This window comes from Cryphonectria parasitica (assembly GCF_011745365.1).
Source record: "Cryphonectria parasitica EP155 unplaced genomic scaffold M406scaffold_4, whole genome shotgun sequence".
Lineage (NCBI taxonomy): Eukaryota > Fungi > Ascomycota > Sordariomycetes > Diaporthales > Cryphonectriaceae > Cryphonectria > Cryphonectria parasitica.
Genome location: NW_024468912.1, coordinates 4,660,298 through 4,681,251, shown reverse-complemented (window position 1 = coordinate 4,681,251; position 20,954 = coordinate 4,660,298). Strand labels below are relative to the sequence as shown.

General features: G+C 52.0%; 8 protein-coding genes across 8 annotated transcripts; 4 read left to right on the top strand and 4 right to left on the bottom strand.

The window, feature by feature from the left end:
* Positions 1-19: 19 nt before the first annotated feature.
* On the top strand, positions 20-1,240 carry M406DRAFT_257713 (HET-domain-containing protein; the record flags this gene model as incomplete). Its single annotated transcript, XM_040917187.1, has 3 exons — positions 20-535; positions 614-750; positions 817-1,240. Coding segments are annotated over 3 exons (1,077 nt in total), but the record flags the coding sequence as incomplete, so codon positions are not given.
* An 833-nt stretch (positions 1,241-2,073) lies between these two features.
* M406DRAFT_290965 (alcohol oxidase) lies at positions 2,074-4,692 on the bottom strand. The gene is made up of 5 exons (XM_040918933.1): positions 4,516-4,692; positions 4,096-4,448; positions 3,468-3,982; positions 2,582-3,359; positions 2,074-2,516 (listed from the first exon to the last, which is right to left on the bottom strand). Exons 1-5 carry the CDS (start codon positions 4,565-4,567, stop codon positions 2,472-2,474), a joined length of 1,743 nt encoding a protein of 580 aa, XP_040777457.1. The 5' UTR covers positions 4,568-4,692; the 3' UTR covers positions 2,074-2,471.
* A 2,165-nt stretch (positions 4,693-6,857) lies between these two features.
* Positions 6,858-8,361, top strand: M406DRAFT_290961 (HET-domain-containing protein; the record flags this gene model as incomplete). Its single annotated transcript, XM_040918932.1, has 2 exons — positions 6,858-7,323; positions 7,414-8,361. The coding sequence occupies 2 exons, from the start codon at positions 6,858-6,860 to the stop codon at positions 8,295-8,297; spliced, it is 1,350 nt and encodes a 449-aa protein (XP_040777456.1). The 3' UTR covers positions 8,298-8,361.
* A 496-nt stretch (positions 8,362-8,857) lies between these two features.
* Positions 8,858-10,319, bottom strand: M406DRAFT_37509 (uncharacterized protein; the record flags this gene model as incomplete). Its single annotated transcript, XM_040924029.1, has 2 exons — positions 8,858-10,170; positions 10,232-10,319. The coding sequence occupies 2 exons, from the start codon at positions 10,317-10,319 to the stop codon at positions 8,858-8,860; spliced, it is 1,401 nt and encodes a 466-aa protein (XP_040777455.1).
* A 401-nt stretch (positions 10,320-10,720) lies between these two features.
* On the top strand, positions 10,721-13,310 carry M406DRAFT_277399 (uncharacterized protein). Its single transcript, XM_040918315.1, has 2 exons — positions 10,721-11,566; positions 11,658-13,310. The coding sequence occupies exons 1-2, from the start codon at positions 11,422-11,424 to the stop codon at positions 13,178-13,180; spliced, it is 1,668 nt and encodes a 555-aa protein (XP_040777454.1). The 5' UTR covers positions 10,721-11,421; the 3' UTR covers positions 13,181-13,310.
* A 2,248-nt stretch (positions 13,311-15,558) lies between these two features.
* On the bottom strand, positions 15,559-17,591 carry M406DRAFT_290957 (uncharacterized protein; the record flags this gene model as incomplete). Its single annotated transcript, XM_040918931.1, has 4 exons — positions 15,559-16,642; positions 16,702-17,230; positions 17,302-17,329; positions 17,395-17,591. 4 exons carry the CDS (start codon positions 17,589-17,591, stop codon positions 15,996-15,998), a joined length of 1,401 nt encoding a protein of 466 aa, XP_040777453.1. The 3' UTR covers positions 15,559-15,995.
* A 964-nt stretch (positions 17,592-18,555) lies between these two features.
* Positions 18,556-18,988, bottom strand: M406DRAFT_339684 (uncharacterized protein; the record flags this gene model as incomplete). The annotated part of the gene is made up of 4 exons (XM_040921472.1): positions 18,556-18,582; positions 18,650-18,731; positions 18,791-18,822; positions 18,893-18,988. The coding sequence occupies 4 exons, from the start codon at positions 18,986-18,988 to the stop codon at positions 18,556-18,558; spliced, it is 237 nt and encodes a 78-aa protein (XP_040777452.1).
* Positions 18,989-19,360: 372 nt separating this feature from the next.
* Positions 19,361-20,079, top strand: M406DRAFT_356358 (Prefoldin, subunit 4). The gene is made up of 4 exons (XM_040923425.1): positions 19,361-19,419; positions 19,483-19,614; positions 19,686-19,753; positions 19,830-20,079. Exons 1-4 carry the CDS (start codon positions 19,405-19,407, stop codon positions 20,020-20,022), a joined length of 408 nt encoding a protein of 135 aa, XP_040777451.1. The 5' UTR covers positions 19,361-19,404; the 3' UTR covers positions 20,023-20,079.
* The last annotated feature ends 875 nt before the right edge of the window (positions 20,080-20,954 follow it).

Sequence of the window (20,954 nt, the reverse complement as noted above, 5' to 3'; positions counted from 1 at the left end):
TATGCGTTGTGCTAAGGACATGGCGGTGAACTGGCTGGATCAGTGCAGAAGAAATTGCAACGGTGAACACGATACGTGCATCGCCAAGGACCCATTATGGCTGCCGACGAGACTTCTGGATCTGAGCCACGCCAACCCGGGAGGCAGTGTACCTGTGGTCTCTCGAGAGAATCGCCCCGAGCTCTTTGCCGCCCATCACGAATACATCACGCTCAGCCACTGCTGGGGCGACTGGCGCGAGGCGGGACTACCGCGCCTGCTCGAGGAGAACAAGGACCAGTACGAGCGGGAGGGCGTTTTGTTTGACGACCTGCCACCCCTGCTGCGAGACGCCATGGAGATTGCTCAGTGGTTCAACGTGCGCTGGCTGTGGATGGACTCGTTGTGTATCGTCCAGGACTCGCCAAGCATGGCCGACTGGAACCGCGAGGCTCCCCTCATGTGCAAAGTATACAAGCATGGGCTGCTCAACATCTCGGCCGACGCCTCAGATGACGCCCGCAGCGGCTGTCTTCATGACCGCCCCGCGGCGCAGGTCACACCCTTTAAGCTGCAGATGGCCAACCTGCAGCGGTCGTGGTGGGTCGCCACGGATGAGCACGACATCTTCAAGTGGATCGCCAAGGCTCCTCTGTCGCAGCGCGCCTGGGTCTTCCAAGAGCGCCATCTGGCCCGGCGGGCGCTGCACTTGACCAAGCACGAGGTCCTTTGGGAATGCTGCCCGGCTAAGCCCTACATTGCGTGCGAGACGTATGCGGCAAGCCTACCCTTTGACAACAGCCGCTTCTTTGGGGTGGGAGCCTACGAACGTGTCAGCCTGTCGACGGGACACGATCAAAAGGCCCGGCACCGAGCCTGGCTCGATCTATGCGAGGACTATTCCGCCAGAGCCCTGAGCTTCGAGAAAGACCGGCTGCCTGCGCTTGCCGGCCTGGCCGCCGAGTTTGCGGATCTGATTCCTGAAGATCGCTACGTTGTGGGTTTTTGGTCCTCGGCTCTGCCCGCTGTCCTGCTTTGGTCGAGCAAACGAAGAGTGCGACAGAAGGGTGTGCGCGCCGCCTATGTCGCGCCGTCTTGGTCGTGGCTATCATCGTGCTCGGCCGTCCGCTTTGACACGGAGACCGATACCAGCATTCAACACATCATCGCCAATGTCATTGACATCAATGTAACACCATCCACGCCTTCTCCATTTGCCATGGTCCAGCCGGGAGCATCCATAGAACTGAGAGGTTTTGTGCGTTTCATCCGTGTCGTCCGCACGCGCCTGCCCAGGGATCCCAAGACCGACAAGTGGTATATGCCTCAGCAGTCACACAAGCAGCGTCTCTTCGTCGACGGCAGTGAGAGGGGCTATGATGACAACGCTATCATGTTCTTGAACCAACTCTCATGGCACCTGGATGCCTGGGATGACGCCGGCGACGAAGACGGTGAAAGCAAGCAGGGCGATGCGTTGAAAGAGTCAACTGAGTGGAGCGGCTACTGCCTCCTCGTCGCTGTATTTGGCGACCGTCAAAACGAACATCTGGCTTTGCAAGGACTGCTGCTAGACAAGACGGACTCCCCAGGTGTCTTTCAAAGAGCTGGCAGGATCACGTTCTCTGGTTTCATGGCTTTACCGATAGCGTTTAAAATGGGAGATATCAAGACCAGTAGACTGACCAGCAAAATAGCGACTCTTTTCAAGCACAGCAAAAGACGCTTGGGAAGCCAAACCCCGAGACCGACTGACAAAACCAAAGAAAGTCAACCAGAAGGCAGTAGACATGAACCGAGCGATGATAAGGATAGTACGCAGTCGGGCGGCCACGATGATTCAGGCCCGATGAGCCTGTACGACTTTTATCAGGGGCCTACCGACAGATCCTTCACCAAATTATCTTGTCGCACGATCAAGATTGTATAGGCTATAATGGAGCTCAAGTATTGGGAAAGTTGGAAACCGCATGCCTTTTCAGTGAATTATTCTATAGAGATTTATCATGAAGCATACAAGCAAACGCTTCAAACCTATCCGTACTTGTTTTATGAATAGCGTCTCTCGCTTCATGATTAGTTGGAAGATCATCTATAATAAAACAGGTTTAGTGCATTAAGATGAGTAACTATACTTGTTCCCAAAAAAAGTTATTATTTGGTGTATCGGTTCAGGATGGTTATTCTCATGGGGTGATTAAACTGCAGAGGCAGCACATGTTGCACGCCCAGCCCATCATGATACAAAGTGATATCATGGGCTGTTGCCTCATCAAGACATTCCAAACAATTCATACCATGAAAGCAGACGGGCTTGAGAATCTATGTTGAAAAGATTGTTCGATACAATCAAAAGAATGATTGTCTGACTTGAAAAGCAGGGACAACATTGGGGGTATACTGCTGCAGCCCTGACCTATACCTAACCTGCCGTATATTTCCATCTGAATTCATAACAACCGTGAATCACAGTACAATCATGGAATGCACACTCAAGAGTACAGTTCCGGATAAGATGCCTTGATCATATCGGCTCCCTGCAAACATGTCAGCGTCTGTCTCAGCAAACAAGCTTCTTGGCAATTCTCCAGACAAATCTTACCTTTTCTCCGATCATGTAAACCGCATTCTGGATGCGACAATCCGGGATGACGGGGATGACAGAGGCATCAATGACACGAAGCTTGTCCACCCCGTACACCTTGAGCTTGCTATCAACCGCGCCTTGCTCAATGTCCTTGCCCATACGAGTGGTCCCGCACGGATGAAAGCCAGTCTGTGACCTCTCCTTGATCATCGTCTCCATCGCCTCGTCCGACTGCCGCGGCATCGGCCACGGATAGTCCTCGCCCAGGATGTCCCTCATGCCCTCGCCGTTCATCAGGATGTCGTCCACAAAGCGGACGCCCTGGCGGAGGGCCACGAGGTCAAGACGGTTCTCGAAGAAGTCGATGTTGACCTTGGGCTGCTCGAGCGGGTCCAGCGAGTTCAGCGTCACGGTGCCGGCGCGCGAGAGCGGGCGGAGCAGGTCGACGATGACGGTGAACCAGTCGCCCTCGGGCGGGCAGGGGATGTGCCACTGGAACGCGTCCGAGAACATGGGGACGAAGTCAATCTCAAAGTGTGGCTGGCCGCCGGGTCCGAAGGGGTCGACATCGCCGTTGGCCTTCTTGTAGGCGGCGTACTCTTCGTCCTTTTCAAGCCACGAGTCGATACGTGGGAGTCCGACGACCTCGAGAAGGCCGCTGGTGTAAGGGCCCTTGTTCTTGTTGACGTAGGCGGACACAGCTGCATCGCGAGCTGGGCCAGGGCGGAGCAGGTGGCTGTCCAGGCCCAGGCCCTCCTTGAGACGGAACACGTGAGGCATGATGGGGTGGTCCCTTCGTCCAAATATTGTCAGTGGCTTTTCAACAAAGGCCAAAAGAGAGATAGTAATTTCACTCTCAAGTGAGGAGAGGAAGCATGACTGAACTAATTGCAATACTCACAGAAGATGCTGGCCCACATTCTCTGATGCAACGACAGGAGTGATGCCGAACTCCTTGAGCGTCTTCTCAGGTCCAATACCAGAGAGCATCAGCAGTTTGGGAGACTCGAAGACACCCTGAGAGATGATGACTTCGTGATGGGCCTCAAAGGTGTAAGAGTTGCCGTCTGGGCCGACAACTTCCACGCCAGTCGCCTTGCCATCTTCAATAATGATGCGCTTGGAGTTGGTCTTGGACAGGACCGCGACATTTTCCTTTCCCGTGAGATACATCCAGCTGGACGACCGCTTGCCGTCATAGATGGAGTTGGTGGACTTCCACAGCCCTCGCATGGTGCCATTGTGCACATCATCGGTGAGTTCCTCGCCCTTGCTGACCCAGGCCTTCTCGAGAGCGTTGCGGAATGGCTCAAGCTCTGGGACCAGGTCCGCATGCGAGACGGGTATGGGCCCGTCCGGTCCGATGTACTTGAGCTCGGGCCGGTACAAATCCCGGTCATCGTGATACTTGGCTGGCTAGATGCATGATTATATGATCGATTGGTTATTATTTGGCCTTCTCGTCCGACACGGTTGTATTCAAAAAGAAACATGACAATAAACTGCCCTTCCCTTGAGGCTTGACTTACCTTGTACAGATACTCCTTCACATTCTTCCAGGTCCATTCATCCCCAGCATACTCAGCCCACTCATCAAAAGTCGCCGCCGAGCCTGGGATCCAGGTATAGTAGTTGAGACAGCTGCTCCCGCCGAGAACCTTACCGCGGGTGTTTGGCTTCTCGATGCGCGTGTACTCGGGCCGGTCGATCATGGTGGTCTTGTACGCCCAGTCATGCTTGCTGCCGCGCAACTCAAAGGCCTTGGCTGGAGTTGTGATAGCGTCAATGTCTTCGGGGTTCCCAATACCGGCTTCGATGACTAGGACATTGACCTTGGGGTTCTCTGCAAGGCGGCCAGCAACTACGCAGCCAGCTGTGCCACCTGCGGGAATCATTCATGGTCAGTGAGATTGTTTTATGGTGAAAAACATAGGACTTCTTGAACTGACCTCCGACGACGATGAAGTCAAACTTCTTGGGTGCTTCGCTGATGGAAGGCATATTTGTAGCTTGTCTAAGCTCGTCTTTGTAGTGCACAATGCAGAAATACGAGGACAATAGATTGTCTTGATCGGGTCTAGACGATCTTCGGTCCAAATGGAGAAATAACAGTTCGATTTGTTGGGTTGATATCCAAGTAAAAAACTGTTGCTGCTGAGATTCTCAATTTCTTTTCTATGTTTCGGTGGGCAGCTCTTCAGATTTATAGACCCTTCGCAAGACACCCAAACCATTACCACACCAACGGCAACTGGACGAACAACCATCAAGTTATTTTCTTAACGCCACATATATAGAGTGTCATAGCTCGGTGAATGCTTGCAGCTTGTATGCACACCAGCGGGTTGCATACGTAGGGTAATGGTGTTCGCCCCCCCTACCGGACATGCTTCGGGTTTGCCTCAGCGAGGCTGCCCGTTCATGCACAACTGACTAAGCACCCACCAACTGTGTGCATTAGTGCAGCAAGCAGTAATTACGACACTCCGAGCTTCCGCCATTGAGCTCCGCCTTGCACAGCGCCTTGCCGAAATACCTCGCCTTACAGCTAGAGAGACTGAGTGTATGTGTTCGGGATCGAGAATTCCAAGAAACGTCGCAACATCTTCTCTACATTTATTCTTTGGTCTTGGGTAAATCCGAGTGTGTGCCGAATTTGCCGATTGCACCCAGTGTTTCGTCCTATCTGCGCTTTGTCGTTCACGGGTCGGTCGCGCTATTGTAGTGATCACCCCTCGTCTACCTTGCAGGAGGGGGTGTGGAAGGAAAGTTGCTGCAAGGTGAGACCTGCAGCTGTGTGGCAGCAAATATTTTCCACTCGCATCACAAGATCTATATGCAAAACAGGACAAGCGGTTCTGATGGTATTACTGGAATACCAGGCTGTTGTCGTACTCGCCGCATTCTCTATTTACAGTGCAGCTATATTCTATGAATTCCATTTAGTATGATATGCAAGAGGAGCATTCATTACCAGTGTTACATATATTGCCCAGTATGCTACGGCAAGTAGTGGCGGCCATTTTCGAATAGTGTTTCCATGGCCATTTCTTAGATTTCAGTAGATACGAACGATAGAGTTTAATGGAAGATCGAGCAATCAGCTCAAGATCAAGCATCCAAAATACTCCCCTGGATATAGCAAATACCTCGGAGTAACTTGGGAAGCTGCTGATACAGCGGAGCAAGATAGCTGTTTATTTGCCTTTTCCTGCAGTCTTTTTAATAATCGGACAGAAATGATGGAAATTGCGCATAACGGTTCTGTTTGCCCTGTCAGTCCTTCTGACGATGATGTTAAAAATCGAGACTATCTGGACATGTTTATGCAGGATGGTCAGGGGATGGTATGGATGGAGATTACAACTATTAAAGAGAGCAATTATCTGATCTTATTATTATAAACCAGCCAACATGCAGATTATGGGACCAGTCACGCGGACCAGAAGCAGAATTGCTCTCGCCGCCTGGGCTCGCAACGGACAGCTTATGCAAGTGACTACATTAGGTTTAGTTCTCACTCTCTCCTCTTTTCATGGTCTGTAGCGGATTCCATTTCAAGTTGATGAAGTCTCTTCATCCTCAAGGTTTTTGAGACTATTTGACAGACATTAACCCGCGATTCTCTCGAACTCATGTCGCGCATTCCTGATATTTTCCTTGAGGATGGCTCGGTCTGGAAGAACATGGATCCCGAGGGGTCTTCCCTGTGCCGACGCCTCCAGCTTTGCCAGTCATGCCGAAGTATCATGGCATCCCCAGAGAATATAAAAACTCTTTTGCATACTATCCGCGGCATGCCAGGTCCGGGCTTGCCTATCTGTTCCGGATCAAAAGACGGGGGGCCGCCGTGCGCTGCAAGAGCTATCGCTTTAGCAGCCGTCGAGGCGCACAATCAAGCAGAGCGAGAGCGTCCTCAAGTCATTAACACGATGGGAAAGACAAGAGAGCTGTCCTTGATTGATCCCGCCAAAACGAACTTCAAATTCAATGCCTGGTGCAATACATCACAAAAGCGTCAGTGGTGCGATGTTACTCATTTGCAATTGAGATACGACGATGAGCCTGTGGAGCTTCTTGATTTCCATATATGTACTCCCGCTGGTAAGATTCTTGTCCTCCTCTCTTGCATCTTTTGTAGCTCAACGTGTTCGGCAATCCTCTCGTTGGATATCTGGTCTGAAGAATGTCAACTAATTTCCAAATAGGGAATCCAGCGGCTGATTACGTGACCACGCGACCAGTCATGCTGGATATGACCCTGGGCATGAGCCAACAGATTGCCTCCTGGATGGAAAGCTGTTCCAAGGATCACGATAATTGTGTGCCTTCAATACCAACATCTCTTCCTACGCGTGTACTGGATGTTGGACTAGGTGACGGGTCCGACATCGTTCGTATCCGCGAAACTCATAGCGAGATAGGGAAGTATGCAGCGTTGAGCTACTGCTGGGGTGGTCCACAGCCAGTGATGCTTACGAAGGGTACATATATGTCCATGACAATGGGTTTCGAGCTGAGCACGCTTCCAATGACATTGAGAGACGCCGTACGGGTCACAAGGGATCTGAAGCTGAATTATCTCTGGATCGACGCCTTGTGTATTATTCAGGACGACTGGAAAGATAAAGAGCACGAATTGGCAGCGATGGCGGCGATTTACAAGAACGCCTACATCACAATCGCGGCTTCGAGCGCAAATACGTGTCGAGAAGGCTTCTTGCAAACCAGGCATGCTCGGAATTCCAGATACCCGCGTTTCGAGCTACCCTACCGAGCATGGGACGACGAATCTATAACAGGAACGGTCATCGTAGGGGAGAAATTCTACCATGACGGCACTCAAGAGCCGACTAACCAACGGGCATGGTGCCTCCAGGAACGGCTCTTGAGTCCGAGGGTCGTCATGTTCGGCACGTATGAGCTCATCTGGCAATGTCAAAAGGGCCAGCATGTCGCGGGCGGCACAGGAGACTCATACCTACCTGGATCGGAGCGCCTCAACCCTGCCTTCTTTGACCCGTCAAAGTCTATTACAAAGGAGGATTTTTACGACTCCTGGCTTGAGATCGTGGCCGACTACTCGCGACGTCATCTAAGTTTTGAAAGCGACAAGCTCGTGGCTGTTTCCGCTATCGCGTCTGAGTTCCAGAGGCTTAGCGACGGAGACATTTACCTTGCTGGACTTTGGAAGCGAGAGCTGATCAAGTGGCTCTCGTGGATGGTCGACCCGTCGCAGCTCAAACCATTCGGAAGCCAGAGACTGATGCCTCGTCCGTCGAAATATATTGCTCCCTCCTGGTCTTGGGCTTCAGTCAATGGGACTGTGTGCATTGGTTGTGCATGGCGAGAGAAGCAGTTCTACGCGGAGATTATCCGATGCGGGATCACTGTCCTGGACCAAAGCCTACCCACCGGCCAAGTAACAGCAGGCGTACTGGAACTTAGAGGACCATTGAAACAGATGAGGTGGACAGGACAGACACACTTTAAGCTCTTCAAGGAAACCGATCCCAACTCCGAAGCTCTTGGCAAGGCTTTCATGGATGCAGACGAGAGTATACCGGACATTGTCTATTGTCTTAGGGTGTACAAAGATTCCGGTCTCATTATGGTGGAAAAAAGCGATTCTATGACTTACACACGAGTCGGAAGATTTGAGGTCTGGGTGGTCTCTGTTTGTGACGCGTGGTTCGAGGGCTGCATGGTTCAGACTATTATTCTGTTATAATCTTTAGGGAAGTTTCAGTTTAGAAATAATAGCAGTTTTAAAATAAGATATTTTATTAACACATAGTCCTAACAGATATAGTAGAGAAATTCAATATTAATGTCATAAGCATCGCAGTAATTCTGAGATAATTAAATACTGTGACGTTATAACGGGTCTAGTCAGTGCATGCACTGGCGATCGCATTTGCGACAAATACTGATTGGGGTTATGCGCGAGAACAACGCTGTGTATAGGCCTTAAATACGGAATCATAACTAAAGTTATAATTACGCAAGCAATGTATGCGAACACCCTGGGAGGTGTGGGAGAGGATTCGGAATGGAAGTTGGTGTACAGAGACAAGTGGTCAGGGCTTGCAGGTTGTAAATAAACTTATATTTTCCATCCCACTGCACCACACGCCTGGTATCTCGCGTCTAAAGGAGTAAGCAATCTATCATGACCCAAATTACACTGGCTACCCCATAAAGTGTTACTTGTTATAGTTGTAAGCAGCCCACCGTGTTGTCATCTCCCCAACGAATTGTGGCCCACGCAGATAATTATTTGTACCTCGTCTAAAAGCAAAAGACTTGGTCCGTCATTTTCGACGCCGCACCAGGCTTTTCGAATCCCAAATCCACCAGCGCCTTCTTCGCAGCATTCACCATCCCTGGAGGCCCACATAGCAAGACCTTGGACCCTTCCTCTTGAGGACTGGGAAATCTCTCCGCCATGAGCTCCTTGGTGACGAATCCAGTGCCGTAGGTCCAGTTCTCAGGCGGGCTGTCAAGAAGATAATGAATCTTCAGGTTGTTCGGGTACCGCCTCGCAAACGTCTCGAGCTCCTCCCGCAGGAGGATATCCCCTTCTGTCCGGTTGGCATAAATCAAGCTGACCTCGGTGGCGTCCCTCGGGTCCTCGCAGATGGCCCGGACCAGCTGGTACATGGGCGTGATGCCTGTGCCTCCAGCAAGCATCCCGATCTTCTTGCAGAGGCCCCTCCTGTACCTCATCGCGCCCTTGGGCCCCCTGAACAGAACCTCGTCGCCGACCGAGAGGTTGGCAAGGTACTTGCCCGTCAGGAGGCCGTCGGGGTAGACCTTGATGATAAGATCGAGGATGCCCTTGTCGGCATTGTTCGACACAGGCGTGTAGGATCGCGAGACAGTCGCGCCGTCTATCGTGGCCTTGATCGCGACGTGTTGGCCTATGGGCAGGCCGAGCACGGTGTCTGGCGTGGGCAGCTCGAAGACGAGCCTGTAGACGTTGGGCGCGACCAGCTCTTTCTTGATGAGGGGGAGAGGATGGAATGTCTGTGGGTCCAGCCAGCCTCGCGAGAGGAGGGGGTCTGCCCTGGCGACACGGGGGATCTTCTTGTGTGGTGCCTCGCGGTGTAAAAACCCGTCCATGCTGAGCAGTTGGGAGGCTTTCCTGACACCCCAGCCGCCTACGAGAAGAGCAACAGTGGAGGCCAGGAAGAAACCTTCCGCAAAACCCAGCCCTCCCCTTGTGCTAGCAGAAGAACCATGTGCCTGGCTTACTTTAATCACTTTTGACAGGGCTGATAGGTCTGCTTTTTGTAGGCCGAGCAGGACTCCGGTCAGAGCACCAAGAGACACCACCGTGCCGCCGACTGCAGCGGTTGGTATGCTTCTCTTGGCTGTCTGTGGGTCTGGCACGGCCTTGACAGCTAACCGCACCGCCTTTGAAACTGTTGCTGTCTTGGAGTTGCCCTTGAGCTTGCCGATGTGGTATGTCGCCATGATCTCTTCGGCATCCTCCGAGTGGCCGGCGTCGTCGAAGGCTTGGGTCCCATCCTTGCCAGCCACGTCCAGCAGGATGTCTACACCTCCTGGATGGTCGTCTAAATATTTTGTAAGGTCGTAAACTGGTCACTATCGTTAGTTTCTATATCTTTGTTCCCTTGGGTCAACAATTTGGTCGCCTACCCTCGCCACGAATCGTCATCCAGCAGTCCTTGCGTTCGCAGTGTGCTGCCACCTCCTTGGTGGTGAATTCTGTTGTTTCTGCGGCCATGGTGCGTCTACTCTGGCAAAGACAAATGACTTCTCTTGTTATATTAACGCGAGTCTGGTCGGTGTCATCTTGGCGGTAGACATTTTTCCCGCTATGGCCGGCGTGGGCCGTCTTATAAGTCAGACACACGCAGAAAAATATTCAGCAAACCTTCAGGGGCGATTCCAGTCTTCGGAGACAGCGTCGTCTGCTATCTGATCCGTTCTTTGAAGAACCCATAAAATTCATTGGGAAATCCTGAACGGTGTTCCAGTGGGACCACCGAGGCTCTGGCCGTTGCATTTACTTTTTTGTCAGTCCCAGAATAGATGCCGAGGTCCTTTGCCCTAAATTACTATTTAGGGTCCTTGCGCCCATGCAATCGACTCAAGAACCGACGGCATCCATGTGTTCTCCATAATATGCGATATCCTCTTAAAAACCGAACGTTGCAAATCATTCCCCCTTGATTCTGCCAAGAGGTTTCCACTCTGCCAAAAATTTCATACCACATGTATCTACGATATGACATGACAATTACTATTTGCTGTAGATCTTCACGGCCGGGATTCACATCGAACTCCGGACCGGGCTGCCGAGGCAGCTCAGACGTTTACCCACCAGAATCTTACTGCATTACTGGCCCTACGTCACTATCTGCGTTATATTTTTGCGGGTCTATCCTTTTTTTTTTTTCTTCCCTCCCTTTCCACAACGGCTTATATCTCGCCTTGACCGATATCTGAGAGAGAAAAAATTCTACGCAGAACGAATGGATCGCACAACATGCTTTTGCGCCTCGGCAAGTGGACCTGTGTGGAATTATGCTATCTTTGCCTCTTGAGCCTCTGCATCTCGGGGCGCGAGGCTCTGCATGGCATGGAATGATATGTAACCCCTGCAAAGACGCCGTTGAAGAGCCCCTTTAAAAGAAGTTTAGATAAATCAGTCGCTTCACCATTGATTCTCGCAGTGATAATCCACACATGTATCAAAATACTCACCCTCTTAGCGAGTATTAATCCATTTTCTCAACACAGCCTTGGAAGTTGGATCTACCTTTCATCGCCAACCACACGACCTTCACTATCTCTTAGGAACGTCTATTACTCAGACATAAATCATGCGGCCAACAACAACATCAAAACAGTTTTATCTTCTTGGGGAAGATGTCTCCACCGCACAAGATATTGATGTCCCCTCGTCAATAGATGAGAATGGGCTGCGGCAACTTGTCGCATCGCATTTTGCAATCGTCGATTCGCAGGGTTAGTGGCATTTGTTCACCTTGTCCCCCCCTCCCTTTCTTCTTCTTCTTCTTCTTCTTCTACTGCGATGATCAATACTGACTGTTACCAGGCATCGGATTCGTGAGCGAGAATGAAGCCCTTACATCGACAGCCGACGTCCTGGACGCGGATGGCCCCGTCTCCATCACGATTGACGGCAAAGCAGTCCACGAGGTGCCAGGACCAAAAGGGCTGCCGTACGTTGGCAACTACCTAGAAGTCTTTCCCGACCATCTTGGAAACCATGCACGGCTTTTTGAAAAGTACGGCCCCTTGTTCAAGACGAACAACATGGGTACTGTCAACTACTTCACCAACGACCCTGCGCTGGCGACCATCGTCTTCACCGAGTCCGACTTCTTCAGCAAGGAGATCATACAAGGACACCCCCTCTTCCCCATCAAGAACCAGGAGGCGGGCGTGTTCACAAGCGACACCAAGACCGAGGAGTGGAAGATGGCCCACAAGTTCCTGCCCCCATTCTTCGGCCCCAAAGCCGTCCGCCACTACGCACCAACAATGAACCAGACGGTGGAGGGAGCGTTCAAGGTGTTTGACGAGCTGGCGGACCGGGACGAGGCGTGGAACGTATACCCTTACATGATGAAGCTGGGCTCGCAGGCCGTGGGCAAGCTCATCCTGGGCATGGACTTCAACCACTTCGCCGGCGTCGACGCCCCGCCCCACGAGATGGTCATGCTGATCGCCGAGTCTCTGGAGCTGATGAAGAAGATCACCAGCCTGCCGCACTGGTACTCGATGCTCCCATTTGGAGATCCCAAGAGGCTGCAGTCGATCCGGGACCGCATGGAGGCGCTGTTCCTGAAGGTGTTTGCAGAGGCATCCACGGGCACCGAGAATCTCGATCTTCAAGAAGCAGCCCTGAAGGCCGAGAACATGATCGACTACCTGGTCCGCGCGACCGACAACGCAGGCAACAAGATGCCGCCCAACAAGTCCTGGCAGCCTCTTGTCGTGGCGACGGGCGCGGGCTTCACCACCACGAGCTCGCTCATGTCCTGGCTCATCTACTCCCTCGTGAACTACCCGGGCATGCAGGAGCGCCTTCTCCAGGAGCTCGTCGACAACGGCTTCACCGACGACACGGTGGTGACGGACGAGCTCACGTCGAAGCTCACGTTCCTGGACCACTTTGTGAAGGAGACGCAGAGGCGGCATAACCCCTCTTTCCAGCCGGCGCGGACGGCGCAGTGCGACGTCGTCCTGCCCGGTGGATACAAGGTGCCCAAGGGAAGTGTGGTCGTCCCGTCCCTGCACCAGATCCACAACAGCCCCAAGATCTGGGGCAACCCGGCCGAGTTCGACCCTGACAGGTGGGACTCGGAGAGGGTGAAGAACAGGCCTAGGAACTCGTACATGCCGTTTGCGACGGGCCAGAGGATGTGCATTGGTTTCAACTTTGCCCTCCAGGAGGCTCGCATTTTCCTGACCAAGCTGGTCTGGCGGTACCACTTTTCTCTGGCGACCGAGGGCGCGATTGACTACGATCCGCAGTTCCAGCTGATCAGGCCGACCAACCTGTACGTGCGTGCCGAGCGGAGAGTAAAATGGCCGCCAAGGAGCGATCTGTAGGGGTTAGACATTAGCTTTGGGTCTCAAAGTATGGAATCATTTGCAGGAGTAAAAGGAGTATTCTGGGGGGGTATAGAAATCAGTCTTCGACTATAGGATTACATGGATATCCACCATTCATTCTTTCACGTTGCATAGCCTTGAGCTTCTACAGTTCTTAGTCACTCTGTGCTTCGATATGATGCCCCTGCAGCTACGACTTGTCCTGAAGACTGATTTCTGTAAGAGTCGGATCAAAATAGAATATTGTCGCTTACCTCCTTGTTAACGCCGCATGAGACGGGACCGCACGGTCGAGAAATCGCGCTAGAGCGACACAACAGTGAAAGGAATTGCCGGTACTACCAACAGCCTCCTCCTCAAAGCTGAATTAGGAAAGGCGTCCCCGCACAGCCAATCGTCTTACACGCATCTAGCGAGGCTGCACAATGAACATTAGATTGACTGCAAAGCAGATGAGAATGGGATTTTCTAGGGTCTTTGATGTTACTCAAGATGCAGAAGTCTTTTTTTTCTTTCTTTCTTTCTATGGAACTAATAAGGACATGAACTATGACTACCATCCTGACCTTGATATGATATTCAAGGTATACTTGCCTCTTCGCATCCTCCCTCAACAACACCAGCCGAGATCATTGAGACGTAAGTCATTTCTCGTATTTCGATGTTCATAGATTCTTCTGTTAGCACTCCCCGCATTGTTTGTACTTGTTTCACTTCTGGGCGATTACGGTCGTATTTGTTGGAAACTAAGTCACAACTACATCCTCACATTCTCAGTCTCGAACCTACTGTTCTCCATTTCCTGTAGATGACACATAACTCTTGAAGTCTTTGATGGAATATTGAAATATGAATAAAACTTCAATTACCCGTAGGCCTAGTCGTAGAGCATATAAGTGCTGCCAGTGTGAGCTCTGAACATTTCTTTCTACTTTATGAGTTCGATACAATACAACTACAAGCTCTTCATAAACAGTGTCTGTTCTGTGTTTCAATTTTTTTCTCTCTCAGATCTACCTTTATTCCTATGTCTAGCAACAACGATTGCTTTCGCATCACTCCTGAGAATATCTAGCTTCTTCGGTGAGGCTCTGAGAAGGTTAGAATGGACCTTGTATTTAACGTGCTCAAAGTTGTTGCAGAAGTAAATATCTCAACTCAAGGGTTCATCCTTGTGGAAATGATCTACTACAAGGGCAAAGCTATTCTTATGAAAGCTGCCATAAAGGGCCATGCAGTTTAGAGGGACTTATGGAAACTTTCGCCTAGAGGCTTTTGCTTGATAATATCTAGAAATGTGTTGTTTCCATTCGCTAACGTAGTCTCATATAGAGATAGCCAATCTCATATTTCATAATGACAGAAGGGCTGATCGAGCTCTCAAGAGTCGCTCTAGTATCAACGTATAGAACGAAGACTGCACAGCGCTGTCCACGAGGCCGTCCTGAACGCTGCTTTGCGTTTCTTAAACTCCTCTGCAAACAAGGCGCGAGCGCCAACACTGTTAGCGTAGGGGACACCACACCTGTCATCTGTAGCCAGAGAGTACATCGCCACGACTTATCCCCTCCGCAAGCATATCTACGCCGACATCGTCCAGCTCTTGCTCAGAAATAGGTGCACTGAGGTCAACTACCCATCCATCAACAGTAACCGCGCAGTACACGTAACCGCCCGAGCACATGACGTGAACCTTGTCGCCATGTTGCTTCGAGGAGGTACTGACCCTAGCATGCATGATTGAGAGGGAGAGGCGCCCTTGCACGGGGCAGCAAAGTAGAAAACTTCGAGGTGGCCAAGGTTGTCTTGGCCGGGGCCGCCAAGTCGAACCTGTACAACTGTTGGGGCGATTCCGTCGTGCACACCGCCATGAGAGCTCCGCCCGCGCAGTGGAGATAGTATTCTCGGCATTATCGAGGCACCGTTGGGTACTGCTACCTTGTTCTAGTTAGTAGTGATTTGGAAGCGGCCTTGAAGATGTGCGTATACCCAGTGTGCGAATACCTTTGTTGGCTGACCATCTACGTGGCTGTATTGGGCCTCCTTATGAGGACTTCTTTCGGACCCCCACAAAGTCATGCCACTCCGAAATCTATCGAAAAGTGCTAAAGGAATTGGTTCACGTATTCAACTGGTTGAAGGCACGTGGCGCTTTGATGCACCTATCCTTGCACTCGAGACTTCGGGCGATATTCATTGACACAACTTGCCTTGCCTCGCGCTTGTAAACAACCTCGACATTGTGAGGCCAGTTATCCATAAGTTGCATAGAGCTTGCAACGCGACCGAAGGGAAGGGGGGGGGGGGGGCGGTGGCTGCTGCCGAGAGGAAGTGCACGAGGACCATGGATCACCACAGTACGAACAGAGGAGAAGCAGATTGGCAAGCCTGAAATGCAGCCAGTACCTATTAATTCCATTGCTATGCAGACCGAGAAGACCAGATGAGACCGTTTTCCATGCGAAGAAAAGTTGAAAATGACCTTCCCCAGTATTCATTCTCCATGAACGATCGCGCGACCCGTCATAAGTCATCCGAGAGTGGCCCACTAGCCCTCATGACACAACTTTGAAAAAGGCCATTCGGTGTCCCCTAACTCGACAAAATCGGTAGGCGATGGAATGGAGTCCAAATTAACCGCAGAATCTCTTGCTAACGTGTCTTCATGAAAGGGGTAGTCAGTACGCCATGATAATACCGGTTGATGCTGTACACGGGAGCGGTAGCCGCGGCAACATGGGGATCCTGAGCCCATGCCCCTTGGTCTAGACGTCTTGTGTTCACACCGGTGGCGCGATGAGCAAGGCGTCCCCTATGCCGAGCTCACGTGTTCTTCACGGCGAAAACCACCACGGTGGCCTCCTCGAGGGCCACCACGACCACGGCCGCGGTGGTGGCCATCACCTCGGAATCCACCACGTCCGCGGTGGTGGCCGCCACGTCCACCACGGAACCCTCCCTCACGATCTCCACGGCCACGGTTGCGCTGCACGGACTGGAAGCCATCGTTGGCGTCAGTAGTGGAGGTAGAAGTGGAGGGCTCAGGGTGGTCGTCGGCCCAGGATTGAGAGCTGGGAGCGGCCGGGGGAGCGTTGGGAGCAGTCTCAGTTTGAGGGGCCTCGGCGGGCTTCTGGACCTCGACCCACTCCTGAGAAGCGGCAAGGTCGTTACCCACGTCCCACTGGTTCTCCGCCGCAGCGTTGGCCGCACTATCACCGACGTCCGCATTGGGAATCGATGTTTCGCCCTCGGCCGGTGTTTCTTCAGTATGGCCATTCGCCAGAGCGATGTCGGTGCCAGCATCGATCTCAGTTAGACCCGCGTTCGCGATGGTCGGGTCGGTCTGAACCAGGTGAGACGACTCAGTGGGGACGGGTTCGACTTCTGGCTCCTCCGCGGGGAGCTCAGTCGGGTCGGAGACGGGCGACGAGTCGGTGATCTGCTGCTTGATGGTGGCGTCTGTGGCAGGTCAGTACCTCTAGGTCGTTGTATGATGCTTAATGGCTCTTTGATCTTACAGGTTACCTGCAAGGACTCGCCGGTCACGCTGGTTGTCGCATCATCAGTGCCGTGGTACAGCTTGACCATGGATGCCACAGCTGTCGAGTCACCGCCATAAACACTGGCCAGGATGCCCTCGTTCGCCTTGTCCAGCTCCTCTTCAGAGCCAGGAGCCTCGCCACGTCTCTGCGCAACAAGACGCAGGAACTGAGAGACCACTAAGAACCCATCCTCGACCGCCTTCTTGAGATCAGCTTCAGCCTGCTTCTTGACCTCGGCTATAGCATCAGCCTTCTCCTTTTCGAACTTGTCCGTCAACGCCTTCTCCGTGTCAGCCTTAGTAGAAGCGGCGATGGCGCGCCACTCATCGTCAAGCTTTTGGACCTGAGCTAGCTGCTCCTCGTAGCGGGCAAGCTCAGCCTCGAGGGCTGGCTTGTTGTCGACCTGTCGCTTCTGGTCGGCGTTGATGATCTTCGCGGTGATGAGCTGTTCGATGGACTTGTCCTTATTCTCCTTGATGAGAGCTTCGGTTTTCGATGCGTTCGACTACCGGCAAAATGTCAGCGACTTCAACTTATGGATTATCAGGAACGAGGGGTTGGCTGGGCAAGGCTTACGATCTTCTTGCTGGTGTTGCGAATATTCCTATAGGGCTAAGTCAGCGAGGAAGGCCAGAAGGGGTATATAGAAGACAGTTGAGGGCGCCATACTTCTTCAGATCACGAATGTAGGCATTCTCGGTGGCCTCGTTGCCGCCAGCAACCGAGACAGCCTTGTCAGAAGAAGTTGCTCCAGGGGCGGGGGAGTCGTTGCGCTCTGTGGCAGCGACAGCAGCCTTGGCCTTCTTCTTCTTGGCCGACTTAGACTCGGTCTGGGCGGGTGGGTTCTGGACGGTGGAAGCAGGCATTATGAACGACTGGTGTTAACAGTAGGAAAGTAGAGTAGGAGCAGTCAGGCGAGACGCAGGTCAGGGCAGTCTGGTCAAACTCGTCTGCAGGCTGTATGTAGAACGCAGGTCGGCACGGTGCTTCTGGGCGACGTATGCTGCGGAGAACAAAATATTTGGTAGGTGCTTCTTGGAGAGGTGGCAAAGGCCTGGATGTGGTGTTGGCAGTGTCAATAGAAGACTTCTTAGGTTGGAGAACAGCAGTAAAGAGGTGGACTTGTCTGCACAAGACTTCGTGTGTTGTTGATGTGCGGAGTTGTAAAGGCAGTGAAAGTAGATAGGTCAAGGTTGTCTCAGAGGTTCAAGAAACAAAGGTAGGAAATTTTGTCGCAGGCAGGCAAGGCGATCGCAAGGGCTGCCAACCCTGCACCCGAACCCGCACCTCCATCAGCACCCACCGCACCTGCCTAGCCCCTCAGGCCCCTGCTCCTACCCACCCAGGCAAGCCAGGCCACACACATCACGTAGTGCAGGACAAACTGGAGAAGTGCTTCTTTTACATGACTGAAGTAATCAACTTAACAATCTGCATCTCAACAGCTTGTCAATAGTGAGTGGCTTACATGCTGTTTAGAGAGTCATGCTTCTCCACATGGCTCGATGTGGCTCATGGCTAATCGCTAGCATCCATTTCATCACAACTTCGACCTGTTATAGAGCCTGCTAGGTCATGCTCCTCCCCTACTTGCTCTTGAAGACCCTTTACCTAGCACTACACAATATTGCAACACTTGTTGGAAGATGATTTGGATTGATTTGACATATTTGGGTATCATATAGAAGGTTTGTTCTGGGATGCCATGAAGGATGACATACATATCAATGTTGCATCATGGCTGCCCAATTGAGGCTGGCACGTGCCACCTGCTCACGTTACTCTCATTCGTGGGTTTCCTGCTCGATGATTTTGCCAGCAAATCTACTCTCATCCCTTGAACTTGGCGAGTGCATCCTATTCGTAAATAAGAATTAGCACCATGTCGCGTGAGCTGAATGAGCTTGACATCTATGTTACTTACCCCAGTGACCTTCCTGACGCTCCTTGCTGTGATCCCTCTCTCTCCTCCCTGCTTTGCCTCGATTGCTGCCTCCTTGACAAGTCTGAAGAGTGACTGTCAGTATTGAGGCATGTAGGATGTCAGATTGTCTGGGAGTTTTACGTCTGCATAAACAAGGCATAGTCGAGGAACATCTGCGATCATATATCGAGGTCAGCAAACTGCGTCACATCGACGCGTTTCAGGCGAAGGTGGCTACCCTACCAGGATATCGACGTTCTTGCTGAGGCTGCGGCCGGAGTGTGCTTTGATGATCTTTTTGACGGTACCTCGTGGATACAGTTTCTGTCCTGGCGGCATCTTTTCGGATGATATGTGGAAGATGATGATTGATGATTGATGCGAAGATGTGAAATGGCCAAGCGTGTTCAGCTCCAGGGTTCGGTTTGTTGACGTTTTGAGTGCGCCGTCGTCCAATCGGGGAAAGAGTTAGGAATTTCTCAGGAGGAGCTGCTGGTGTCAACCCCTGTATCTAGACCCACTAGTGCTATGGTACCTTACTTGCTATGGGATGTTACAGCGAGCTAGGCCAGTGCTGGGACGTCATGGTGTACCGTCTCTTGAGACGGTAAGACACTGTGTCTTCACACCGTCCCCGCAGTCTGTTAGGAAGCTCCAAAATCCGTGGCCAAGGCTTGTCCCGTCAACTTTGAGCCTCAACCTTAACAGCATCCTTGAATCCAGCCCGGTTGAATCCCAGCCCGAGGACAGACAAGATGCAGAGGCGTATGGTGGGTCTCCGTCAAATGCTATCCAAAGAGACCGCGGTTTCTCGCTAACAGTAGTGTGCACAGTTGACAAAGGAGGACGAGCAGGCCGTCGGCGACGAAGTCGAGGTCAGGAGGGAAGACCAGGACAAGATCAATAAGTTCAGCCGGCTACACCAACGAGAACTAAAGTACGAGGAGGCGCTCAAGCTCAAGAATGTACGATGACCCACTGCAATACACCCGGGTACCCCCTTCCTGTATGATCAAAGAGCTGACGGATGCTACAGAAGGAGAAAGAGGAGCTCGACGATATCACGATGGAGCTAGAGCTGGCAGACGAGGACGACACAATACCGTCAGTACACCAAACATAGTATTTGTGCACCTCTTAACGCACACACGCACAGCTAATTCGGATCGTATCGCAACAGATATAAAATTGGCGACTCGTTCTTCCACGTCACGGTGGCCCAAGCGCAGGAAATGCTCGGCACGGGGACGGCCAAAATTGAGGAGGACATATCAGAGATCGAGGACAAGCTGAACACGGCGCGAGAGGAGATGTCGCAGTTGAAGGTCGAGCTGTATGCCCGCTTTGGACGGAGCATCAATCTGGAGACCTAGAATGAAGCATCTCTGTACACACGCGCGCGCGCACACCACACACACACATTGGGACATTGAGGGATCAGCTCTCTTGAGTGTCAGCAGACAACTGCAGCCGATAGCCGGAGCGTCAACCTTCCAAAGGACATCGAAAAGGGCGTAATGATGGAATCACAAGCGTGTTGCTCCGCTGTCGAGCTGCATACTGTGTTTTTGACAACCACGAAACTGCGGGGAAGGAACTTGAGCCGGCATGTCCTAAGGCCTTGGGTTGGGATTATGGATCCCGGGAGCCGATATCGCGGTCCGGCGGTGGGGGCTTGCATGCGGCGCAACCCTTCTATCCTCGTCCGACCACGACACGCATGACGCTCGACGCGGTGTGACATCCGCCCAGACCGGTAGCTCCTCTCTGCCCGCCCACATTCTGGTCTTCTCCTCAAGGGATTGGAGTCCTCTCATGAGACATAGGAAGAACTCTCTGGGGCGCTTCTACTCTCGGTGCTCAATCGCGCGCCGACATTGACGGGTCTATGCAGCTAATGACAAACTAGGGCGTCAGTGGCTCCGATTATCTGTCTTACCCAATCAAGTCTGCTCGGTTTACTCCCTTGTGCACGGCAATAACCATACTTTGTATTCTTGTGCCCGGGCCTCAGTCCTGAATAACCATTCATGCCGTGGTTTCTTGCGAGCCCGACCCCCTTCGACATGTCCAAAAATGTAAGCGGGGCCCCGATGTACGGATTACGGCAATTACCAACCTTAAAGTGGCTCTGGGATTGCAAACGGCCTGTGTGGGGATACAACATATTCCTCCTATCCTCTCATGCATAGTTCGAGCCAACCAAATTGCCCAGAAACTCTTCCCCTCGAGATGTGTTGTTGTTCTGGTCTGTATTTGGGCATGCTTGTTCCTGGTTAAGTTTACCATAAAACCTATACGATAC